At 37.4% G+C, this 22,608-nt stretch overlaps 1 protein-coding gene across 7 annotated transcripts in view; it reads left to right on the forward strand.

Moving 5' to 3' along the window:
• The window catches only part of LOC150088559 (uncharacterized), a 478,816-nt gene that overhangs the window by 181,882 nt on the left and 274,326 nt on the right, over positions 1 to 22,608 (forward strand). For all 7 annotated transcript variants that reach the window (XR_016546738.1, XR_016546737.1, XR_016546739.1 and 4 more), the window contains 3 exons: positions 3,603 to 3,877; positions 9,192 to 9,353; positions 15,562 to 16,060. Coding sequence is in view for 4 of the 7 variants with exons in the window: in XM_090369563.1 (XP_090225689.1) it covers positions 3,603 to 3,877; positions 9,192 to 9,353; positions 15,562 to 16,060 (936 nt within the window). In the remaining 3 variants the exon portion in view is untranslated. The remainder of the gene's footprint in view (positions 1 to 3,602; positions 3,878 to 9,191; positions 9,354 to 15,561; positions 16,061 to 22,608) is intronic.

A 22,608-nucleotide genomic window follows, 5' to 3' on the forward strand; every position in this document is an offset into this window, starting at 1 on the left:
CAGTGCTGACCGTAGAAAGGAAGTTTTGATCACTCCTGGCCCATTCTTGAAGATCTGGTTTCAGGGACTGATGGCAGTCATTGTGAAACAGGTGGGTATATGGGATGTGTTTGGGTAACTAAGAATAAGAATAGGTGTATGTATACTGCTTATATACCAATGCTAGAAGTATAGTAAATAAATTTGATGAATTACAAGTGTTGGGTTCGAGCCCGTCACCACCAAATACGGAGGATGCGGAAAGTTCAGAGAATAACCACTGCATATCCTGGAGCAATATGGCCTTAATTGCTAATGCTGCTAAAAAAAAAAAAACCAAACAAACAAACAAGTGTTGGTCAAGACATCAAAGGTGGATATTGTTGGGATATCAGAGATGTGGTGTCACACTGATATTAGGAATGCAGAATTGGAATTTGGGGAGTACAATGTGTACAGAAAGGATAGGAAGGGAGGAGGTGTCATGGGTGTGGTCCAGTGATCGGAGTGGCCAAGATGTCTGGAAACAACAGTTGATGACCTGTTCGTGTGTAAAGTGTTGCCTTAGCAATCTTTGGACACAACAGTGGATGTGGGGTGGTGCACCATCTTGCATGAATATGGAAATCCTGATAAGGCACTCACGTAATTGCAGCTCTGGTATTGAAAAATTTGCCATCATTTCATAATATCGCTGTCCAGCGACGGAACAGGTGTGGGGTCCAGTCGGTGTTACCTTTTCAAAAAAATATGGCCAAATCACGAATGTGGCTGTAAATCGCACCACACTGTCATTTTTGGAGAATGCAACAGGATCTCTTGGATAACTCAGGGGTTTTCTGTTAGCCAAATGCAACAGTTGTGCGTATTCTCTTGTCCATTTAAGCAGAAGTGGGCTTCATCACTCCAAAGGATGTTCCATGGCCAAGTGATATCCACTGTCATTTGTGCCAGAAACTGAAGTACATATGTGAAACGAATATCTGCATCACAATGATTTAGCTGCTGTAGCATGTGCATCTTGTAAGGATAGTACCCCAACATCTGACGCATTACTAGCCTTTCAGTGGAATACTGCATGTCCACTTTACGAGAAACGGCTGTCACACTTGCGCTACCACATGAAGATTGACTTGATAAATCCATGACAGCCATAGCCAAATCTTCAACACAAGAGGAGTCCACTCGTTTTCGACCTCTACCTGGTTGAACACCAAGATGTCCTGTCGCTTCAGATTTCACAATCATTTTGACGCTGGAATTTTCTGATAGCCGCAGCTGCATTGTCGCTGTTCTGATAGTACAGCTTCACTAATAGTGCCTTTTCCTGCAACGTTATTGGCATTGCTGCTGTAGTGCAGGCAAACATCTACTGTATGATTTTGAAGAGACTGCTTTGCTTTTATACAGTACAGTAGAGCTGAGTAGAGGCACTGTAGCAATAACTTGTGATTATGCAAATAACTCACGTTATTTGCATAATCGTAACTAAGATAGTTACATGTCATACAGCGACAAATTTTGTAACCCCCCCCCCCCCAATAAATGGCAAGTGCATTCTTTATTGTATCTGTTGTCCAAATTTCTCTTCAGTACGAGCCTTAGAACTCGCTCCAGAGCCCTCTACATAGGGATACTTTAATTTTAACAACCCTGTACTATTCTTTTTTCTATTATGAAGAAATTTTTAATATCATCACATTCAATAATATCCAAATAAAATTAAAATCAATTTCACTTGATTCATTTATGGATGTATTAAATTTTTTTAACATTATTGAGTTTAATAATATGCATAGTGTTTGAATCTGTATAAATCATACTGTCTAGTACAGCAGGCCCCCGTTATAATGCAGTTCGCTTTACACCGATTCGCTATAATGCTGTTCTTATATTATAACCCATATCTGACTATAAACGCTCTTTTACAGATTGCATTTTTGGCATATTTAACGAAATCGTTTCATTTGATGGAGTCGATAGCTTGAAAATGAATAGCAAAACAGCATTAAAACGTTTCCCATGCCGACTTGAGAAATTTTCCCACCCTCGGTGAAATCTTCTCGCACGCTAATTTAATTGCAGTACAGTGACTTGTTACGTAGTTCCGAGATCTAACATTTTAAAAAATGATCAAGTATATTGCTTGTAATATTTGCGTTATATGCATTTATCCGAAGTCTAGTCATCACTCAGTACCGTATTAGACATCGTGCAAAATGGACAGGCTACTTGAACATTGTATCATAATTAATGCAACCAATGCAGTTACATTTTCGAAGAGTTAATACTGGCCGATAAGAATGAAAAGGCAACAACGTCTGAGCGCAGTACGAAGACTATAAATGTAAGAAAAAGACTGAATTTGGAAATTAAATTAGACGTTTTGAAGCGAATCGATTCCGGTCAAAGACATGCGGATGTGTGCCATAATTTAGGACTTGCAAGTTTAAATGTAAGAACAATTATAAAAAAAAATAAAGAATTAATTTTAGCAGTGGAAGATAGCTGTTCCACTGCAAGCAACTAGGGCTAGGCCGGCTATTAGGATTGAAATGGAAAGACTTAACTAATTTTATTGAAGATATCCAATGCAGAATTCAGTTGTTAAATATTATTAAAAAACAGGAGAGAGAGAGAGAGAGAGAGAGATTAGCCAATATGATGATCTGAAGAAAACTCACCTAAAAAAAATAAAAAATAATAAAATAATGTGGAACCATTTAAAACTAGTAAGGGCTAGTTGAATAGATTTAAAATCCAGGGAGAAGCCTCAAGTGCAGAAGGAGCCGAAACTTTCAAAAAAGAACTTGTTAAATTTATTGAAGAGGAATATTATGTGTTATACTTCTCAGCAAGTTTTTAACATAGATGAAGAAGGACTTTTGTGGAAACGAATGCCTAAAAGAAGTTTCATATTGAAAGAAGAAAAAAGCATGCCAGGTTTCAAAGCGGCAATGGATCGGTTGACTTTATTGTTGGGTAGTAACGCTGCGGGGGATTTAAAATTAATACCCCTTTTAGTTTATTTGGTAGAGGGCCAAAGTTCAACCCAAAATCGACACATTTTTCATGATTAAATCAATTTAGATCAATTAAATTTGTGATTTTAATTGGAATTGTAAGTTTAATTTTGATACATAAGTAGTTACCACATAATTATATACGTATGTAATGCAGAATATTTTATATGTACAAATATTTGAATATTAAATATGTTTACCGACGTTTGTGCATATTTTCACTACCGTTTATTATTGATTAGGAAATATCCTGTGGCACTGACCGCAACTCACAAATACATATGTTACCCTATGGGAATGCGGCGCTCGCTTAGCACGGATTCACTTAGCGCTCTGTTTTTACAGAACGAATTATCAGCGTTAAGTGGGGGTCACCTGTAATATATAACAGTTCATTATATATTTATTGTAAACTAAAATAAGCAGCATATAATAGCAGATGATGAATTATTTTGAACATAAATAATTTCATTGGGATTTCTAAGGTGGTGCATTATTTTTGAACATGACTGTACATCAGCTTTATGAATGTTATACTTAGCACATTAAAATACTTAATATTTTGTGGTTAACAGTTATCAATAATAACTATATTTTTAGGCCTGAACATTCAGATGATAAGTTTTCACCACACCATCCTGTTGAAAGAGAATTTCCTTTTCCTGATCCAAGTAGAAGACCACCATTTCCTGATTTTAGAGAACAGTTTCCATCACCCATTCTGCCAGCTCCTTTTCCTCACGAAGGCACATTTAATCTCCGTAAAGTTAAAACTATCGATTATTGCCATAAGCCAGCAGCTTTAGTTTTAGGAGAAGACTTTCTGTCTAAATTAGGTTCTACTTTTGATAATCATTCAGGATTACCAAACAGAGGTAGGTTTTATTTTTACTGAACAAATAAAAGAAAAACTTTATAATAAAAGAAAAAATAGCTTGCTGTACTATTCTTTGAGGGAAAATCTTTTTTTATGGGTAATAAGAATACTAATTTATCCTTACATTATTATATTGTACGTACAGTTGTCTGCACCTGGTTCTGTTTGTTTTTCACACAAAGAACACACAGTATGGAAAAATGCTGTCTATTCAATACCTACCTCTTTAATAATGCATTTTATTTCTGCTACCTGTTTAATAATAAGTTTCCAATTTAACACATGAAGTGCACAATTATCTTATAGTCATTTATTTCTCATTTATACTTTTTTTTTAGGTGTGTGTGTGTGTGTGTGTGTGTGTGTGTGTGTGTGTGTGTGTGTGTGTGTGTGTGTGTGTGTGTGTGTGTGTGTGTGTGTGTGAATTCTAAAGTAAGTAACTCAGCCTGTAGAAGTTTAAAGTCAGGTAAAGGTTTATTTGCATTTTATATTGCTCCTATAAACAAGACCTCTAACCAGTTTTCTAGTTGTATGAACCAAACTAATATAGCATAGTCCAGAAAACTAGAAAATGACTTTTTGTTTTACTGATGACCACATAACTTGGCCATCGTGTGGCATAAATAGGTTCAGTGAAGAGGGTTTAGTGTCAAACTGTGTTAACTACTAAACTGCATATTTTAGGATAATTTTAGTTTTACTTATACAAATAACAATGCAAATCATGTTATGGAGCTCTATCTCTCTGATTAGTACTTTGCAAGTTAGCTTGGGCTATATGTACATTTCCAGTAAACCAGGAAAATATCAAATGACTTTTTCTTGGTTAATTACAAAAACAATAACTACAAAATCATTTTATAGTTAACATTGTTCGAAACTAAACCCTCATACTGTATGATTAATTTTCACATCCTTCTCCAATTTTTTTTTTTTAAATTTACATTGGTATACATTCATCACGCTAAAATATAAAAGAATTCTGTCTATTGAACAAAAACTTCAATTCCTTAGTGAAGCATTAAAATCTGGTAGTGTCAACTTTAATGAGATTCTACTTGACTACGTGGAACAATAGGGAGAAGCTTCTCTCACTAGTAAGGCGATTCTTCGAAATTTACTTAGCACCATTTGAAGGGAAACTAAACCATGGATAAAAGTGAACTTTTTCATTTTCCCCTTTTTGAAAAATAATATTTCTAATTTTGTCAAATCTTACACTGCATGTAATTTCATAAATATGAATTTTTGTAGCCTTTTCAGAGATTGTGAGTGGCTGCCTTGGATAATTGGGACTATTTATTTGTGACTGTATTATATGTCAATAAAAGTTATGGTGTAACAGTTGAACATTATTGTGCATAATCACGTAGAGAATTTTATTTTTAAACTACTTACAGTATGTATGATTTTTTTATTTTGAAGTGCTTGTATTGTTGCATAGCCACTTATGCATATTTTTCATTCTTTCTACCCCCCCCCCCCCACTCACACTTGGGTTGAGATTAGAAAGTATAAGAAATAGGCAATAAGTATTGAAAAAGTGAAGCAGGGGCTGTCAAGGTCTTATTTTTTATTAACTTTCAATGCAGCTGGGTAGCAGATAGTATTCCCCAATTTGGCAGTCAAACTGCCAAATTCTTTTAGAGATTTGCAGTTCATAAATGTACACTGAAATAGTTTTATGAGATATTTAAAGATTAAAACAGGTCGCTAGGTGGCCCCTTTGTTTATTCCTAATGCCAACTCACAGCAAGTTGGCAGTTACAGAGAGAAAATGTGTGTGTTAGTTGACTGTCTGATTATATTCAAATTTTTGTTTTTCTTTAATTTGTGTAAATATCTTGTAAATGTAATTTCTGGAATTTTATGAATGTAATTTTGTGAAGTTCTTATACTTTCTAAAGCTAATTTTGCTAAGTTACATTCTTTTAGTATCTTATAAGCTTAAATTTTAAAAAAGATAAGTTCAGTAGTAGATAAAGCTTTATCATCTACTTAATTGCAGTTGCTACAAGATCAACCTTAAATAGCCATAGGCAATTTCCATATAAGCCATCACTAGTATAGTTTATGTCATGTATTCCAAGATCAGTCTAGTGGATAATCCTAGTTCAGCTGATGAATTTTGTCTTTGTTCCCTCTTAAGCAATTGGTGAAAACCATTGTTACAGATACTGTAAAACATTATTCAAAGCAGTGGCCAAAGCCATTTATCATACATAGCATTGAACAAACTAAATTTGTTACTAAATGTATAGACAATGTTGTAGAGACAATGGTGCAACACTAAGGAGGTGGATGAGAGAAAGACTTTCCACCTAGAAATAGGAAGTTAAGGGATAGAGGGCCACCACCACAAACAGGGGCATACGGTTTGTGGTGGTAGAGTCCACCAAGCAAAACTTTTGGGTGGGAGGTGGGGAAGGGAAATATGTAAAGAAGGGGAGTAAAGCCATAGGGCCAGAGAACCCTAAGTGGGTTCTCTGGCCCTATTGTGAACCCTAGGTGTGCAGTTGGGTGCAACTGCAAACCTGTCATACTTTAACTTCCAGAAGCACACACTTTTTTCTTCTTTTTTCTGACGTATCTAAGGCCAGAATGGAAAACAGCACATAATACAACTTACATTTATCATCTTACACAGACAGAATGTAGCTGTCACCTAAATATGAACTACCTAGACAGTCACTTTTTTTGATACTAATCACAAACATTCACCATGTGGTTTATACAATAGGTGACCAAGCATTCACACGCATTCATACAACTTAACCTGCAGAATGGGGATTTTTTTTTTAAATGTGCAAATTCAGGGTACAATTTAGATGGTAATGCCTATTAGACAGTCTTGTACTCATCAGATTTCACTCACTACAGTACCCTGAATAGGACAGCATGTGTTTTTTTTTTAAAGTTAAGTGGACACATTTCTCACCCAGTATAGCAGGCATATTGGGGGACCGTCTTACATACATTCAGCCCCCTAACACACACACACACACGCGCGCGCGCACACACACACACACACTTATTTACAGTCAAATGTCATTTACTCATTATTTCACACATCCAAGCAGACATGAGCTCTAAGTCATGTCCAAAACTTGGATGCACAACTTACAGTGCATACTGTGAGCATAGAGTGTCATGTACACCTGTCATTCATACTACTTATGTGAGCCTTTGCCCCCTAACCAAGATCACATCACTGGAGCTCAGCTACAGCCATCTCACACATTTGGATATTCAGCCATACATAAAATAGAGACACTGGGGGGGGGGGGGGGTCAGTTTTTCTTTTCCATCAGGGATGAACACAGGCATAAGCCTTCAATCACATCCAACAACATGGGTGCATTGGACCAACTTCTAATCCACATGTCTTTACATGGTTATACTTGCAATCCTCTGCACACAGCCAAGTCCACCAGAACTCAGCCACAGCAAGACATGCATACATTCAACGATGTAGACATTGACACATTTAAACCCACTTATACTAATAAACTTTATCCATTCATTCTATAGCATATACTCATTCATAACAAACACAGGTATACATCAACCATAAAGGGACATAAATATAACATACATACTACTAATAACATCAAAAACATATCTACTACTAATAACATCAAAAATATCTACTATGTTCGGACTGGGTGGGAAATATTCCAACAGGTCAGTCTCATTTGGGGTTGTCTATACCAATAAGTGTCACATCCAGGTAGGTGTTCATGTCTAAGCAAGGGGTCCTCATGTGAACAATAATGCTTTCTTTACCTCCCTCAAAATCTGCCAATTTGTTGTGGTTACATTAGCAGCCATTGCTCTTACAAACACACCTTGGTTCTATTTTACTGTCTATTACAAAAAATGTTACTGCTTTTCCTATTAATGGAGTCTTTCAATTAAACTACATCCTTCTGAACCAGAGCAGTCTGCACTAGATCATTTTGCCATCAGATCTGAATTGGGTATGCATCACCAGTTTTGTTTTTGTCTAAGGCTGTTTCTTCAATAGCTGAAATTTGTCTAGTAATGCACTAAGTTTTAATTTGAGATCAGTATGCTCATAGGGAACAAAACACAACTGTAATTGGTGGCCAAAGCCATTTTTCTTAAAGTAGTGTTGAGCAAACTAAGTCTGTTACTTATTGCAATGATCATGATGTTGAGGCACCTCTGTCACAGGTTGCCTTGGCATTCTACTACTATAAATAAAATGCATTTCTCCAATGAAAAAGTGCACTGATGTTTTAAAGTGTTTTCCACAGCCACTTGGGTTTCAACTCTGTTTGGAGCCACCTGTTTCACTCCAAACTCTGTTCAGAACTCTTCCTTTCATCCATCTTTGACCTCATTTTCCAGTATAAGAAGTTTACAGCTTTTTTTTTTTTTTTTTTTACCTCAAGGCGCCTCCTTGGCAAGCTAAGGCGAAATCCAGCGTTCTCCCCAGCCAGAAACTTTACTCCGTACAACACCAGGCTCGCCTTCATGGGGTGGTGGACGGGCAGCATGGGATCCCACAGCTAAATGGCTGGAGGAACCATAGACAAACATAACCCAACACTACACTATACAGACTAAACTAAAACTTTCACGGTCTCTGGCCTTTACAGAGTTTGTACTGCGTCATAGAGTATATATACTATGAAGAGCTAGAGGGGCCCCCCCTGATGCCACTTGAAAGCCAACACTATACACTGTACTCCCCATGGTAAAATTAAGCATTGCTTATGTCTGAGTTAACCACATTTCTGTTATCCCTACCATGTCAACCAGTATTTCAAATTCATCAAATTTATTTTCACTGCTCCTAGCAGTAGTGTATATGCAGGTATATACGCTCCTGTTCTTATTCTTAGTTACCATAATACGGCCCACGTTAGTTGTTCCATGGTGACCCACAGCAGGGCTTGAAATCCCCAAGACTGCATTCCAGATTGCTGCATGTTCCAATAGAAGCAGTGCAAGAATCACTTTTACTTCTGCCTGCGATTAATCTCTTAGTCTGTGTATCCCCACAAGCTAGCAGTTTTGCAACACTGCCTTGATAGCATCAGCAAATATTATAGGCAGATTACTTCCATAAATTTCTTAGAATGTGATATTTATCTGTGAATTGATGGTTTGCACACACCTGCTTCCAACCCCTCCCTATTTCCAAATATATACATTTTATTTTAGAAAATTTTACTCTGTAATTATAGTTAATAAAACTATTAATTATGTTATTGAATATATATGAAATAATCAATATTCATTGTAATCATTATATTAAACAATACCTATTTTAATTTCTTTAGATCTTGGAAGATTTCGTCCACCACCACCACCACCTGGTGGAATATTTTCTCAGTCAAGAGTTGAATCATTTGATTACAGTCATGGACAGAAGCCTGTTTCAAGAAATATCTATGATGGTAGTCTGAAAAAAAGGGAACCACTTCCGATTATTACTGATATAGGTAAAAGCTTTGAGATAAATGAATAGATTACTGTGTGCACTGGCTACTCTGTAGAACAGTGATATTCAGTCTTTTTTTTTTTTTTATTGACAACAATTGACAAAAATGAATTTACCATATAGATATTAATATTTTGATAAGATAAATTTTCAATAAAGCCACTTTTCTATGGTTTCTACACCCCACCCCCAATTTCTTTACCTTGTGTGTGTCCATAAGGGCACCATTTGAACACCACAGGCTCAGAAAGAAAATATGATTTCTTTTTCTATGTAGCTTCTAGGAAATATACTCTAATATTATTTTCTAGATCTCACTGTGAATCATGTTCAGTATATCATTTGTACCTGTATATAGTATTATATCAATAATACTGTACGGGCAGTTCCCGCTTTACGAATTTTCGCTATTACAAGTTCTTTTTTTTTTTTTTTTCCCCCCCAAGTATCAACACAATCGAAAATATTGCAATAAATAAGTGCTAAACATTTATAAATATGGCATTTCAAGCCATGCCCATGGCTATACAGTACTACTGAAGTATTGTATAGCTACATGTACTGCTGTGCGTGCATTTGTTCAGGCAGTGTCTCACTGACTCACATAACATAAAGCAGTTACCATGCTGATTTTAGAGAGAGTGGTTGTGCTGTTCTTCATTTTCACTGTCTTGTCTTATTTCAAATTTATCCCGCTTATTAACACTGTATAGTATGCCAAAACAAAGCAATACTACAGCGAGTGATATTAATAAAAAGAATCAGTGAAGAAGAATAACACTGGAAACAAAATATGAGATCACATAAGCAAATGTGATCTCATTATTCTTCATCATCATCGACTGATAAACTGTCTTTAACGTTTGTATGACATAAATAATTTCTGTATTATTATATTTTTCTTGGTTTTAAAAGCTATGTTTTCATTTCTTTAGATAAATAAATATTGTTGAAGTATACATTATTGGTTTGTTGACCTTTATTTAACATTACTATGGTGAATGAGAATGTAACTCCTGTTTTTAACATTACGTCTATGGGAAATGAATTCCTGCTTTATGAGTTTTCGCTTTATGAGTGCATGCCAGGAACAAATTAACTTGTAAAGTTGAGAACTACCTAGTACAGTATTGATATACATTTGGATATACAGTAGACATTTATCTGCAATGGTATTTAAACAATAGAACCACATTATATGCTGCATTGTACACAGTTATATTCAATTAATTTTTATATAAAGAATGAACAATTCATTAGTACATACATTTTTAATGTGTGAGTTCTCTTGAGTTCCTATGTGTGTTTACATTTTCAGGGATTATTCAAACATAGCATGTCTGTTTATGTTCAAATTGTCTTGAAACTAAGTATGAACTGCCATTTGTTACCCATGTTTTGATTATAGCACAGGCATACGATGCAAGAAAGCAAGTTTATGCAGCATCAGCCAAAAAAAAAAAAAAAAACACTCCCATTTCACCCCTCTGTTCATTCCAATACCTGTCCAGCTCAGCCTTAAATTTATTTAGGCTATCAACTTCCACAACAAAAGATGGAAGTCTGTTCCACCAATCAACTACCCGCTGGCTAAAGGCAAACTTCTGCACATCTATCCTATCTATCCTACAACTGTCTTTTGTCAATTTGAATTTGTGCGCTCTCAGGTGATTATTCTGAGCAAGAATCCCATCATCATTGAGCATGCCAAAACCATTCAAGGCTTTATACACCTCAGTCAGATCACCTCACAGGTGTCTAGTCACCAGACACTGTAAACTGCAAAACTTAAGCCTTCCTTCGTAAGAGCAACCCTTCATTCCATTCACTAATCTTGTTGCCCTTCTCTGTACTCATTCCGACAGCTCTACATCCTTCTTAAAATGAGGCCTCCAGACCTGTATACAGTACTCAAGGTGTGGCCTGACCATTGCCTTATACAAGGAGATAATCACCTCCTTATCCCTGCTAGAAAAATTCCTGTATATCATTGACAACATCTGCCTGCACAATTACCCCCAGGTCCTTTTCATTCTCTACCACTGTCAGTGTAGTACCACACAGTTGATACGTTACTCTCGGGTTACTGCTTCCCATATGTAGTACTTTACATACACTTGTCAATGTTAAACTTCATTTGCCACCTCTCAGTCCATCTGCTCAACCTTTCCAGATCCTGTTGCAGCAGCATACTGTCATTAGTGTCATTTAACAACCCTGCCAATCTTCGTATCATCTGCAAACTTGGACGTTAAGCCTGGTATACCATCATCAATATCATTAATAAATACAGAAAACAACAATGGACCCAAACTGAACCCTAAAGAACTCCACTAATAATATTAGTCCACGAAGAGCAGTGTCCATTGATTATCACTCTTTGTCTTCCGCCACTCAACCATCCCTTTATAAATACCAAACCCTGCTCATTAAAGCCCTAACCACACTCTTATGACCTCCAGTCTGGGCAGAACCAAAATGAGTATACTGAGCCCTACACAGCTCCTTCCTAAACACCCTTGTTTTTAATTGTCGGCCCACCCTGTAAATCCAGACATCCAAAAATGACAGAGCATTCCTCCCCCCGCTCGCCCTTGTAGGTAAACTTTATAAGTGGGGGGGGGGGCACTATTAAGCCAATTGAGAACCTCTGGCCCACGTCCCCTATGCAGTTAGCGAACATATCGGCCACATTCCTCTTCCACGCCTGCAGGGGCAGTGGACCAGAGGAACTGAACATCCTATCCTAAAATTCTTCTATTGCTAAATTAACAATGACTGCGCTAATAGGTGAACCCATAGCCACGCCCCGGATTAGCGAAGTTCACCTATTAGCACAGTCACTGCTAATTTAGCAATGGAAGAATTTGAGGATAGGATGTTGAGTTCCTTTGGTCTGCTGCCCATGCGGGCGTGGAAGAGCTATGTGGATGATATGTTCACTATACTACGTAGGGGATATGGGCCAGAGGTTCTCAATTGGCTTTAATGAGCAGGGCTCGGTCACACTGCTCTGCTTTGGAGGAAACAATCAAATAGGTCACGGCCGACCTTATGAGATGTAGCTACCCCCAGAATGTGATTGCAGGTTGTTGTGGACATGGTACTCAGAGGGATGAGGGGGGTACCTGGCTCCACAGCGTACATTCCCTACTATCCAGGCGTTTCGCAGCCAATAGCCTGCATTTTACGGTTGTACCAATTACGTTGTGTGTGCAGCTTCCTGGTCGGAAGCTGCACACGGTGATGGTGGCGTTTAAAGACCCTGTTGCGGGAGCTGACAACAGTGGGGTTATCTACAAAATCCAGATTGGGGGGGGGGTGTGCCTGGGAAACCGGACATGGTATAACAGCCGAAGGAGCTGTAATTACAGATAAGGTAGAAGGTTTCTGAAACTGGAAGTGGCTGGAGAGCCTAAGGATTTGTTCCTTGGGTGATCATAGCTTGAATAGGGATGAGGGTTGTAGGATTAATGCAATGTTTGAGACCGTTATCCTGGATAGGTATGAGCGTTTTAAGGTAGTACAGCCCCATGCCACTTCTGGTGCTGATATACAGGAAACGGAGTATGTGCGGGTACCATAGTACACCCTGAGTCTGCTGGGAAGGCTTAGTACTTTATAATGAATTGTTGATGCAGTACTACTTACGTTGAGGAAGTCAGCAGATGCTGCCAAAAGCTTCAGTTTTATAGTAGTACTGATTTAACGCTTTTAATGTATAGTATCTTAAAGTTTCATAGTAGTACATATGCATTAACGTTTTTAATGCATAGTATATTTTGTTTTAAAAGTTTTTATATGATTTGATATGAATTCATATGATTTATTGTATTTTAAATTATATTTTATAGTTGATTTTATTTATTTATTTATTTATTTTGGTTGTAATTTTATTTTATTTATGAAGTTATAATTGGTCAGAGTTGGCGGCATCAGTTATGGAATTCATTGGTATTATGCTGCTTTCAAATAAATATATTTCCAAATAATTAATCTGCCACTGATTTAAAAAAGACTACAAAAGATCACATCAACTTGTTGAAATGATCATTTCAAAAGGTGTTTAGATCTTTAATTGTGTGCCCATTATGTATAGTGCAGGCACTTTGCAGTTATTTGTTAGTAGAAGCAAAACTGACTCAAAGGTTTAGTGACTTCAAATGTGTTAAGTATTTCTTGCCAACCAAAAAAAAAAAAATAATAAGTGCCAGACTCTGGTGTACAGACAAGCATGAGGAATTTATGCTGAATAAAAACTTAATAATAATACATAAATAGGCATCTGAGGTTTTAACAGTGGATAAAATAAAAAGTAAAGAGTTCATTGAAACTGAAAATAACAGGTGATAAAATTTGACATTGGTGCATTAAATACTTTTCTCTACACTTTATCATGAAGCCAGACATCAAAGTCAAGATCAAAATGAGTGGCTCATATGAAAACTCTTCAGTTGTCAACTGAAATGTTGACGAATAAAGAATTCAATCAGTTTATTCTGATAGGTAGATTGAAGGGATTTAGTGGCTTTGGTATTCTTGGGGGGAATTTGCCACTGAAGATCTGATATGTCAAGGAAGTTAAGTTACCTTGGCCAATGATAAGGGTCACAAAACACTAGATAGTTTGCGTTGCCATTGAACAATAATTTATTAAGAGGCATTATTTCAATTTGTTGGTATGACTGATACAATAGGATACATCAGATTGGCATATAATAACCTGATTTAAAAATATTTTTTATCCATGTTTTTCACTCAAGTGGTCTAAAGTAATGCAAACACTGTATGCCAACTTCCATAGTAAGAGTAGTTTATGGTACTGTGTTAACAGATTTGCCAAATGAGCAGCTATGCTAAAAGAGAGACAAATGTCACTTTTTTCTTTCTTTTTTTGCATGGATTACAAAGATTAAACTGCAAATGACTTCCATAATCTGTATGCTCTCTCTTTAAAAGGTATATGTAATAAATACATAGTGCTTGTCTTAATATACAGCTCATCAGGTTGCATGGTGTAAAAAATGAAATTCAGTGATCTTTGTTATGTTCAATAAATTGCAAAAGCTTTCATTCACGTACCTTGTGAATTCCTTAAAAACAAATGGTAATTTTTTTAAAATCCTCAATACAAAATGTTTTTTTTTCTGTGCAGCTCATTTATTATCATTCTTGCTCTGAAATTCAATGTACGTATGTGTGGACACTTAAAAACGCACAGCACTGTTGCAATGTAGCAGTCACATTTCAAGAAGCAGCAGAGCTGCCTTTTCTGCTATGTTTCATTCATTTGTGGAAATGGTTGGAGAAGACATGTTTCAGTTGAACCAGCTGGAGTGCCATGGTCAGCTGACTTTGGTCTAGAAGCAAAAATTTATCTGGAAAGTGGTTTCAAGAGAATTTAGTCTAAAAGCTTTAGTAATAAGCTGCAAATAAAGATAGGCCCGAAATCTCTTTACTCTTGTGCTTGGGACACTTGTGGACAGGAGTAATTTCCAGTAGCAATGTCATTCTTAGGGGGCGGGATGAGATGCATAAGCTTGATTGACAGTTTGGACATAGAGATTTGCCAAGGTATATAAGGGGAAAAAGCTACTAATTTTGAGGCAGTAGTTGAATGCATACTTCAGGTGACTTAGAGGAAGACACACAGCACCTACTTTGGGAAATCATGTTTTGTATCGTTATTGATCGGTATTTTCATTATGTGGCATGAAATGATGCATGCACTACATAGCCATTACAGGTATGTGAATTCCCTCTTGACTATGCATGAAATTTTTGGGGAAGTATAGAAATCTAAAATTCAAAGATGACACATATATTATACTTACGGTGGTAAATTTTTATTCTAGTTCTGTTCAGTTTTGTTGTAATAATGTTGATTAGTAGTTGGTTTCTTGAATTACACAAGCTAAGTTGCATGGTTGAATTTAGATTTTCGGTTTCGTTGTAGACATATTTTGAATAATCTGTATTAAATTTCATATGAAACTCTATATTAGTCATGGAACAATAGCAATTTCGAATACTCTATTATTGAATTAACAAGGTTATACTTCATTATATGTTGGATATACTTGTCCAAGTGGCACTTGTAGATTATTATAGCTCTAATGAAACCATGATTTGTTTTATTGTCATAATATAATATAAATGAAATTAAAATGTGCTGTTAGTAACTTTTTTCTCTCTTTTTCCTTCAATAGCTCTGTTTGAATATGCCGATCGTAGAGATAAAGAAAGCCCAGGAAAAGTTTTAAAATTTGACTCACGAGATAAGCCAAAGGATTCCCAGAAAGAAAGAGAACAAGGTAAAGAGAAAGATATTGAACGTGACAGGAATAGAGATCACGACCGTGATAGAAGTAGAGGAAGAGACCGAGACTGGGATCGAGAACGAGATAGAGAAAGGATAAAGGATAGGGAAAGAGAACGAGATCGTGATAGAGATCGTGACCGTGCCAGAGACAGCAGGGAAAAAAATAGAGAGAGAGAGAGGGACTGGGAACGAGATAGTCGAAAGGAAAGAGACTGGGAGAGAGATAAAGATCGTGAAAGAGGTAACAGAGAATCTGAAAAGGATAGAGAAGAACCGGAAAGAGAGAAACGTAGTCGCTGGGAACCTAGCAGACAAGATCATGACAGAAATGCTTCAAGAGATAGGCATAATGAGGACATGCATCCAAGGGCACACAATGGAGAAAGGTAGATAATAAATGACACCTTGAGTTAAACTTTTGTTATTTTTATTGTTATTATCATTATTTTTGTTTATCTACACCGAACATTAGTAATAAATATCACTTTGTTAAAATTGCAAAATGCCAAAATTTCAAGTTGCTTTGTGTAAATTTTATGCTCCACATCAAGTAATTTTTGTAAATTTCAGCTTGTTACTCTAATAAGCAGTAGGATCATTCCATGTCAAATGGCCTAGGGGTCCCTGCTCGACCATCTTCAATTTTGTTGAAACTTGGTGGGTGTGGATTTTTAAACAAGTTTCAAATGAAGCTGTGCAAAATTTCAGTTCAAAATATAGTATGCTTGAGTCACCAGCAAAGGTGCTGGTGCCTCAGCTTTTGTGGAGGTCACTTGTGTTATGCGGAATAAATCACAAAAAATTTTCAAAGTTTTAAGTGTTACTGTTGCACAACGGTGAGAGGTAGTGCTCTGAAACTTTGTATACCTAGTTAGCTTTTGGCAGAGAATGCAAAACTTTTTGTGTCAAGGCTCTCAGAAACTTTCATTTTTTATAATGCAGTCTAAAACTGGCACCAAAAATTTGTCGCAACAAATTTAAGCAAGATTTTTGAAAGTCATAACTTTGAAATAAAAACCTTTGGTACATTTTTCTTTTGACATTCCACTTACCATCTGCATGAATTCAGCCTAACTAAATATCAACTCTTATACTTGTTTTCTGGCTGAGATATTTTCCTTCAAAGATTGACTCAAAATTTTAAAGTCAAATTTGACCTATCTCAAGGGGGAAATATCCTAATGTGGGACACCATCAATTCTTTCATTTGTGCCACCACTGGAAAGAGCAGAGTTTCAGCTACACTGATTTTGTGTCTGTTTTGTCTCATCTGTTTTGTGTCTTTGCACTTAAGGCCTTAAAATTAAGCCTGAACATCAAGTGGTTTTATGTGATATTGTTATTATAGCATTAGTAAAGGCACATGATGCAAGAAAGAAAGCTTATATAGCATCAGCCAAAAAAATTTTTATTTAACCCATCCGCTCGCTCCAAATGTTTGTCTAGTTCTGCCTTTAATTTGTTTAAGCTCTCAACTTCTACGACGACAGAAGAAAGTTTGTTTTATCATTATCATTAGTAGAGGCATATGCTGAAAGAAAGAAAGTTTGTGCAGCATCAGCCAAAAGGAAAAAAAAAAAAAAAAAAAACACTCCCATTTCATCCCCCCCTCCTCGTTCATTCGGATACCTGTCCAGCTGCGCCTTAAATTTATTTAGGCTATCAACTTCCACAACAAAGGATGGAAATCTGTTCCACAAACCAATACCTGCTGGCTAAAGGCAAACTTCTGCACTTCTGTCTTTCCTCAGTTTGAATTTATGCCCTCTCAGGTGATTATTCTGAGCAAGAGGAAGAATCCAATCAGCGTTGAGCATGCACAAACCATTCAAAGCTTTATACACCTCTTATCAGATCACCTCGCCGGTGCCTAGTATTTAGACATTGTAATTTGCAAAACTTAATCCTTTCTTCGTAAGAGCAACCCTTTTTTCCATTCACTAATCTTGTTGCCATTCTCTGTACTCGTTCCCACAGCTCTACATCCTTCTTGAAATGAGGCCTCCAGACTTGTATACAGCTCAAGGTGTGGCCTGACCATTGCCTTATACAAGGGAATAATCACCTCCTTATCCCTGCTAGAAAAATTCCTGTATGTCATTGACAAGACACCATGAGCTACTCTTGCAGCCTGTCTGCACTGCTCAGAGATTTCATATCTGCCTTCACTATTATCCCCAGGTCCTTTTCATTCTCTACCTACACTGTCAGTGTAATACCACAGAGTTGATACGTTACTCTGGGGTTACTGTTTCAAATTTGTAGTGCTTTACATTTGTCAATGTTAAACTTCATTTGCCACCTCTCAGCCCATCTGCTCAACCTTTAAAGATCCTGTTGCAGCAGCATACTGTCAGTAGTATCCTTAACAGCCCTGCCAACCTTTGTATCATCTGCAAACTTGGAAATTAAGCTTGATATACCATCATCAATAACATTTATAAATACAGAAAACAACAATGGACCCAACACTGAACCCTGAGGAACTCCACTAATAACATTAGTCCAGGATGAGCAGTGTCCATTGATTAGCACTCTCTGTCTTCTCCCCCTCAACCATCCATTTATCCATAGCAGCAGTTTGCCTCGAATGCCATACATCTCCAATTTGTGCAGCAGTCTTCCACGTGCAACAGTATCAAAAGCCTTTCTAAGATCCAAATATATAATATCAAAGTTATTCCATGCATCCAGTTCTTTTGTGACCACATCATAGTATCCAATCAAATTGGTCAGGCAAGACTTTCCCTTAAAACCATGCTGTGTCCGAGTTATAACTGGAGTCTTGTCTAGATGATCCTGCAATGCTTCTTTAACCAGAGCCTCCATTAATTTTCCTGGCACAGAAGTTAAACTCACAGGTGTATAATTACTTGTGTCAGCCTTTGATCCTCCGTTGTGAATTTGGGTAACATTTGCACATCTCCAGTCTATGGGTACCTCCCCTGAGTCCGAAGGAGCCCTCATAATTATGGCTAAGGGTTTGCTTACTTCCTTTGCTGCCTCATTTTAATATAACTGGAGAGTTCCCATCCACCCCGGGTGCCTTTTTTATGTTGATCCTCAACAATTTCTCCTCCACTTTCCTCTCAGTCATTACAAAATCATCTAGCTCACTGCCAGAGTTTACTTCACCTCTGGCATTCCCCTTCCTGAATAACAAAGTTATTCAGGAAGGGGAATGCCCCCCCTTGTGAATGTAGATGCAAAATACTCATTTAGTTTGTTAGCCACCTGAGCAGGATCATCAACAGTTGAACCATCAATATCCATTGGACCAATCTGATTCATCTCTTTCCTTCTAGAGTTTACATAAGTAAAGAACTCTTTTCTCTTTTTCTTTGCATGATTTGCCAAGCATTTCTCATAATCTGCATTTGCCTGCCTAATCTGCTTTGTGACTTGGTTACAGACCAGCTTATATCTATCATAGGCTTCCATGCCACCCATTAATTTATATGTATCCCATGCATTTTTCTTCTCTGCTATATGTCTCATTAGTTCATCTGACATCCATTTAGGCCTAAACTTTGAACAATATTTCTTAGTTGGTATGTAAAGCCTAGAAGCTTCCAAGAAAAATTCTTTGAATGCTTCCCATTTTGAATTTGCTGTTGGTAACATCATCAGTTGGTCCCACTGTACAAATTTTAAATACTGTATCAGACCATCGTAGTCGCCTTTATGAAAGCAAAAACCCTTCCCTTTACCCCTGATGGTAGTTAACTCTTTGAGTAAATCCTACTTCAGCACACTGTGATTACTGCCACCTAGTGGTTCCTTTATCAGCAGATTCTTAATGCATGAAGAATCACTACTGATAATCAGATCAAGTGTATTACTCCCTCTAGTTTGCTCCCGAACATGCTGATGTAGAAAACAATCATCCAATAAATCCACAAAAGCCTTGCTAGTGTGTGAGTGACTAGTCATCAAATTCCAGTCAGTATCTGGGAAATTAAAATCCCTCATTATAAGACTCTCTGATTTACTGGCCCACTCTATTTCCCTGTACAGTTTCTTATTATACTCAACAGAGTCATTAGGCCTATAGCACTCCTACTCTCCATTTTGATCTCCCAATGCTTATGTCACACCAAACTGACTCAACACTGTACTGTCCAGTGATGTCGACTGGCTTCACTTTCTTTGATTTTATGTTTCTTAACTAATAGCATAACCCCTCCTCCCTTCTTATCCTGTCTATCCTTTCTGTAAACATTGTATTCCCCAAATTCCAGTTCTGTATTCCTTATATCTATGTGACACCATGTCTCTGATACCCCAACAATATCTGCCTTTGATGTTTTGAGCAATACCTCATTCATCAAATTTATTTACCAGACTCCTAGCATTGGTGTACACGTAAGTATGCATGCACCTGTTCCTATTCTTAGCTACCCTAACACAACCCATGTATTTAATTGTACTGCAATGACTCCCAGCAGTCTCTGAAATACCCTGCATCTTCTTTTCCAGGCTGCTGCTCATTCCAATAGAAGCAGTGCAAGAATCACTTTCACCTCTGCCAGTGGCTACTGTTAATCTATTAGTCCTTGTATCCCCCCCCCCCCCCAAGCTAGCAGTTTTCCGACCCACCTAACACTGCCTCAATAGCATCAGCAAATATTTTTGCACCCTTTCTATTTAAGTGTATCCCATCCCTGTAGATGCAGTCTCTCCTGTTAACAAGTACAGACCAGGCTGAAAAAATTCTACCCATCGAGCCTTGCACAATCTTTCCAGGGACGAATTGATCGACAAGGCTCTCATCATATACTCCCTCCTCTCGTGTCTGGGTATTATTGCAGACACTTTCAAATTCAACCCTAATTCCTGGCTTTTTTTCAGCAGTGACCTGTACTTCTTAAATAATTCTGCCGGTCTCCTACTCTTAATATCATTAGTGCCAACGTGTACAACAATATCACCTTTTGTGCCCTTAAAGGATGATATCCGCTCTACGTCATTAACCTTTGCAGACATACCCTGGTCTTGTTCCACCCTATCCTTTTTGCATAACATGTTCTCCGTTTCCCTGACAATAGAGTCACCAACAACTACTAATTCCTATTGGACCAACGCATTCTGCCTTGGGGGGTTGCCAGTGTGTTGTGTGATAATCAAGTGCAAGCTCTGGCGTTGATGTGGTCAGCTGAGAGCTTGATGGGCCCTCAATTTATATCCGAGGCAATCCACCCCGTCCTTCAAGCTCTCATATAGGCCCATAACAACGCTGAATTGTCGCCTGATTTCCTTACACTCCTTACTCAGGGAATGACCACCGCATATCCCGGAGCAATATGGCATTAGTTGCTAATGCTCCTAAAAACCAAATGATAACAAATGATAACTTACATTCCTTACATTGTGCGCGCGCGCGCACACACACACACACACACACACACACACACACACCCACCCCACGGCTATATCATGTCCTGTACCCTGTTGCTCCACAAACATCAAGCAAGCAGTGCATTTTAAAAGCATGTGATTCAGAGGGAAACTGCCCCCCCACCCCCAGTTCTTCCCTGAGCCACAGCACTCCCATTAGCTTGAGCCTTTTACTTTGTTGCTCTGGTCTGAGTCATGATTTTGATTTAATTTCAATAAAATTTCGATTTCAGTACAAAATTATAACCCTAAACTTGCATCCCAACACAGTTATAACACTATATATCTATATATATTTTTCAGTATCGAGTATTATCTTCGAGTTCCGTTTATATAGCTTCCGTATCAAGTTGTATTAATTATGTTATGTTTGTAAAATCTAAGTCGTTATATGTATTTAGTTAAAAAGAACAATTTAATTGACAATGAAGTATAACAAGATTAATAGATTTTACTGATTAATTGACAATATTATATAATATAATATACTATACTATACTATACTAAGCTAACGCTATCTGGTTCGGGATATAACGTATTGTATAACATTGGTGGCAAGTTTAGCCATGTTTAGCTGATTTATTGGTCAATAAATCAGCTAAACATGGCTAAAAAACTTCTCGTTCAGCGGAGCCGCAAAACTTGTAACACATGGATTGGATACCCTCACTGATACTAAGTAATAACCTACAAAATCTCTATCTAAGTTAAACTTTAAACTAAGTATCATGACTAGGAATATAAAGCTACTCTAGAAAATAAGTTAATATGCCAATTTAAGCTAATAAAACAGAAAAAACTTCTCTATTTCCAGGAGCAGTAAAAACTTCACCTGCAAAAGGCTACTCTTGTTCCCAATCAACCAAACTCTGGCTAAAGCCAAACTTTTGCAAGTCTGTCCTACAACTGTCTTTCCTCACTTTGAATTTATACCCCCCTCCCCTCTCTCTCTCTCTCTCTCTCTCTCTCTCTCAGGTGATTATACTGAGAAAGAGGAAGAATTCCATCAGCATTGAGCATGCTCAAACCATTCAGGGCTTTATACACCTCAATCAGATCACCTTGCAGGTGCTTGCACAATTATCCCCAGGTCTTTTTTCATTCTCTGCCACTGTCAGTGCAGTACCACACAGTGCCACCTCTAAGCCCATCTTCTCAACTTTTCTAGATCCTGTTGCAGCAGCATAGTGTCATTAACAACCCTGCCAACCTTCGTATCATTTGCTGACTTGGACATTAAGCCTGATATACCATCATCAATATCATTAATAAATACAGAAAACAACAATGGACCCAACACTGAACCCTCAGGGACTCCACTAATAACATTAGTCAACGAAGAGCAGTGTCCATTGATTTCCACTCTCTGTCTTCCGCCACTCAACCATCCCTTTATAAATAGCAGCAATTTGCCTCCAATATCACACTGCTCTAATTTGTGCAGCAGTCTTCCATTTGCAACAGTATCAAAAGCCTTTTTAAGATCCAAATATATGATATAAAAGTTATTCCATGCATCCAGTTCTGTTGTGACCAC

This window comes from Mastigoproctus giganteus, chromosome 3 (genome assembly GCF_048544385.1).
Source record: "Mastigoproctus giganteus isolate SK-2022 chromosome 3, ASM4854438v1, whole genome shotgun sequence".
In the NCBI taxonomy this organism is placed as follows: domain Eukaryota; kingdom Metazoa; phylum Arthropoda; class Arachnida; order Uropygi; family Thelyphonidae; genus Mastigoproctus; species Mastigoproctus giganteus.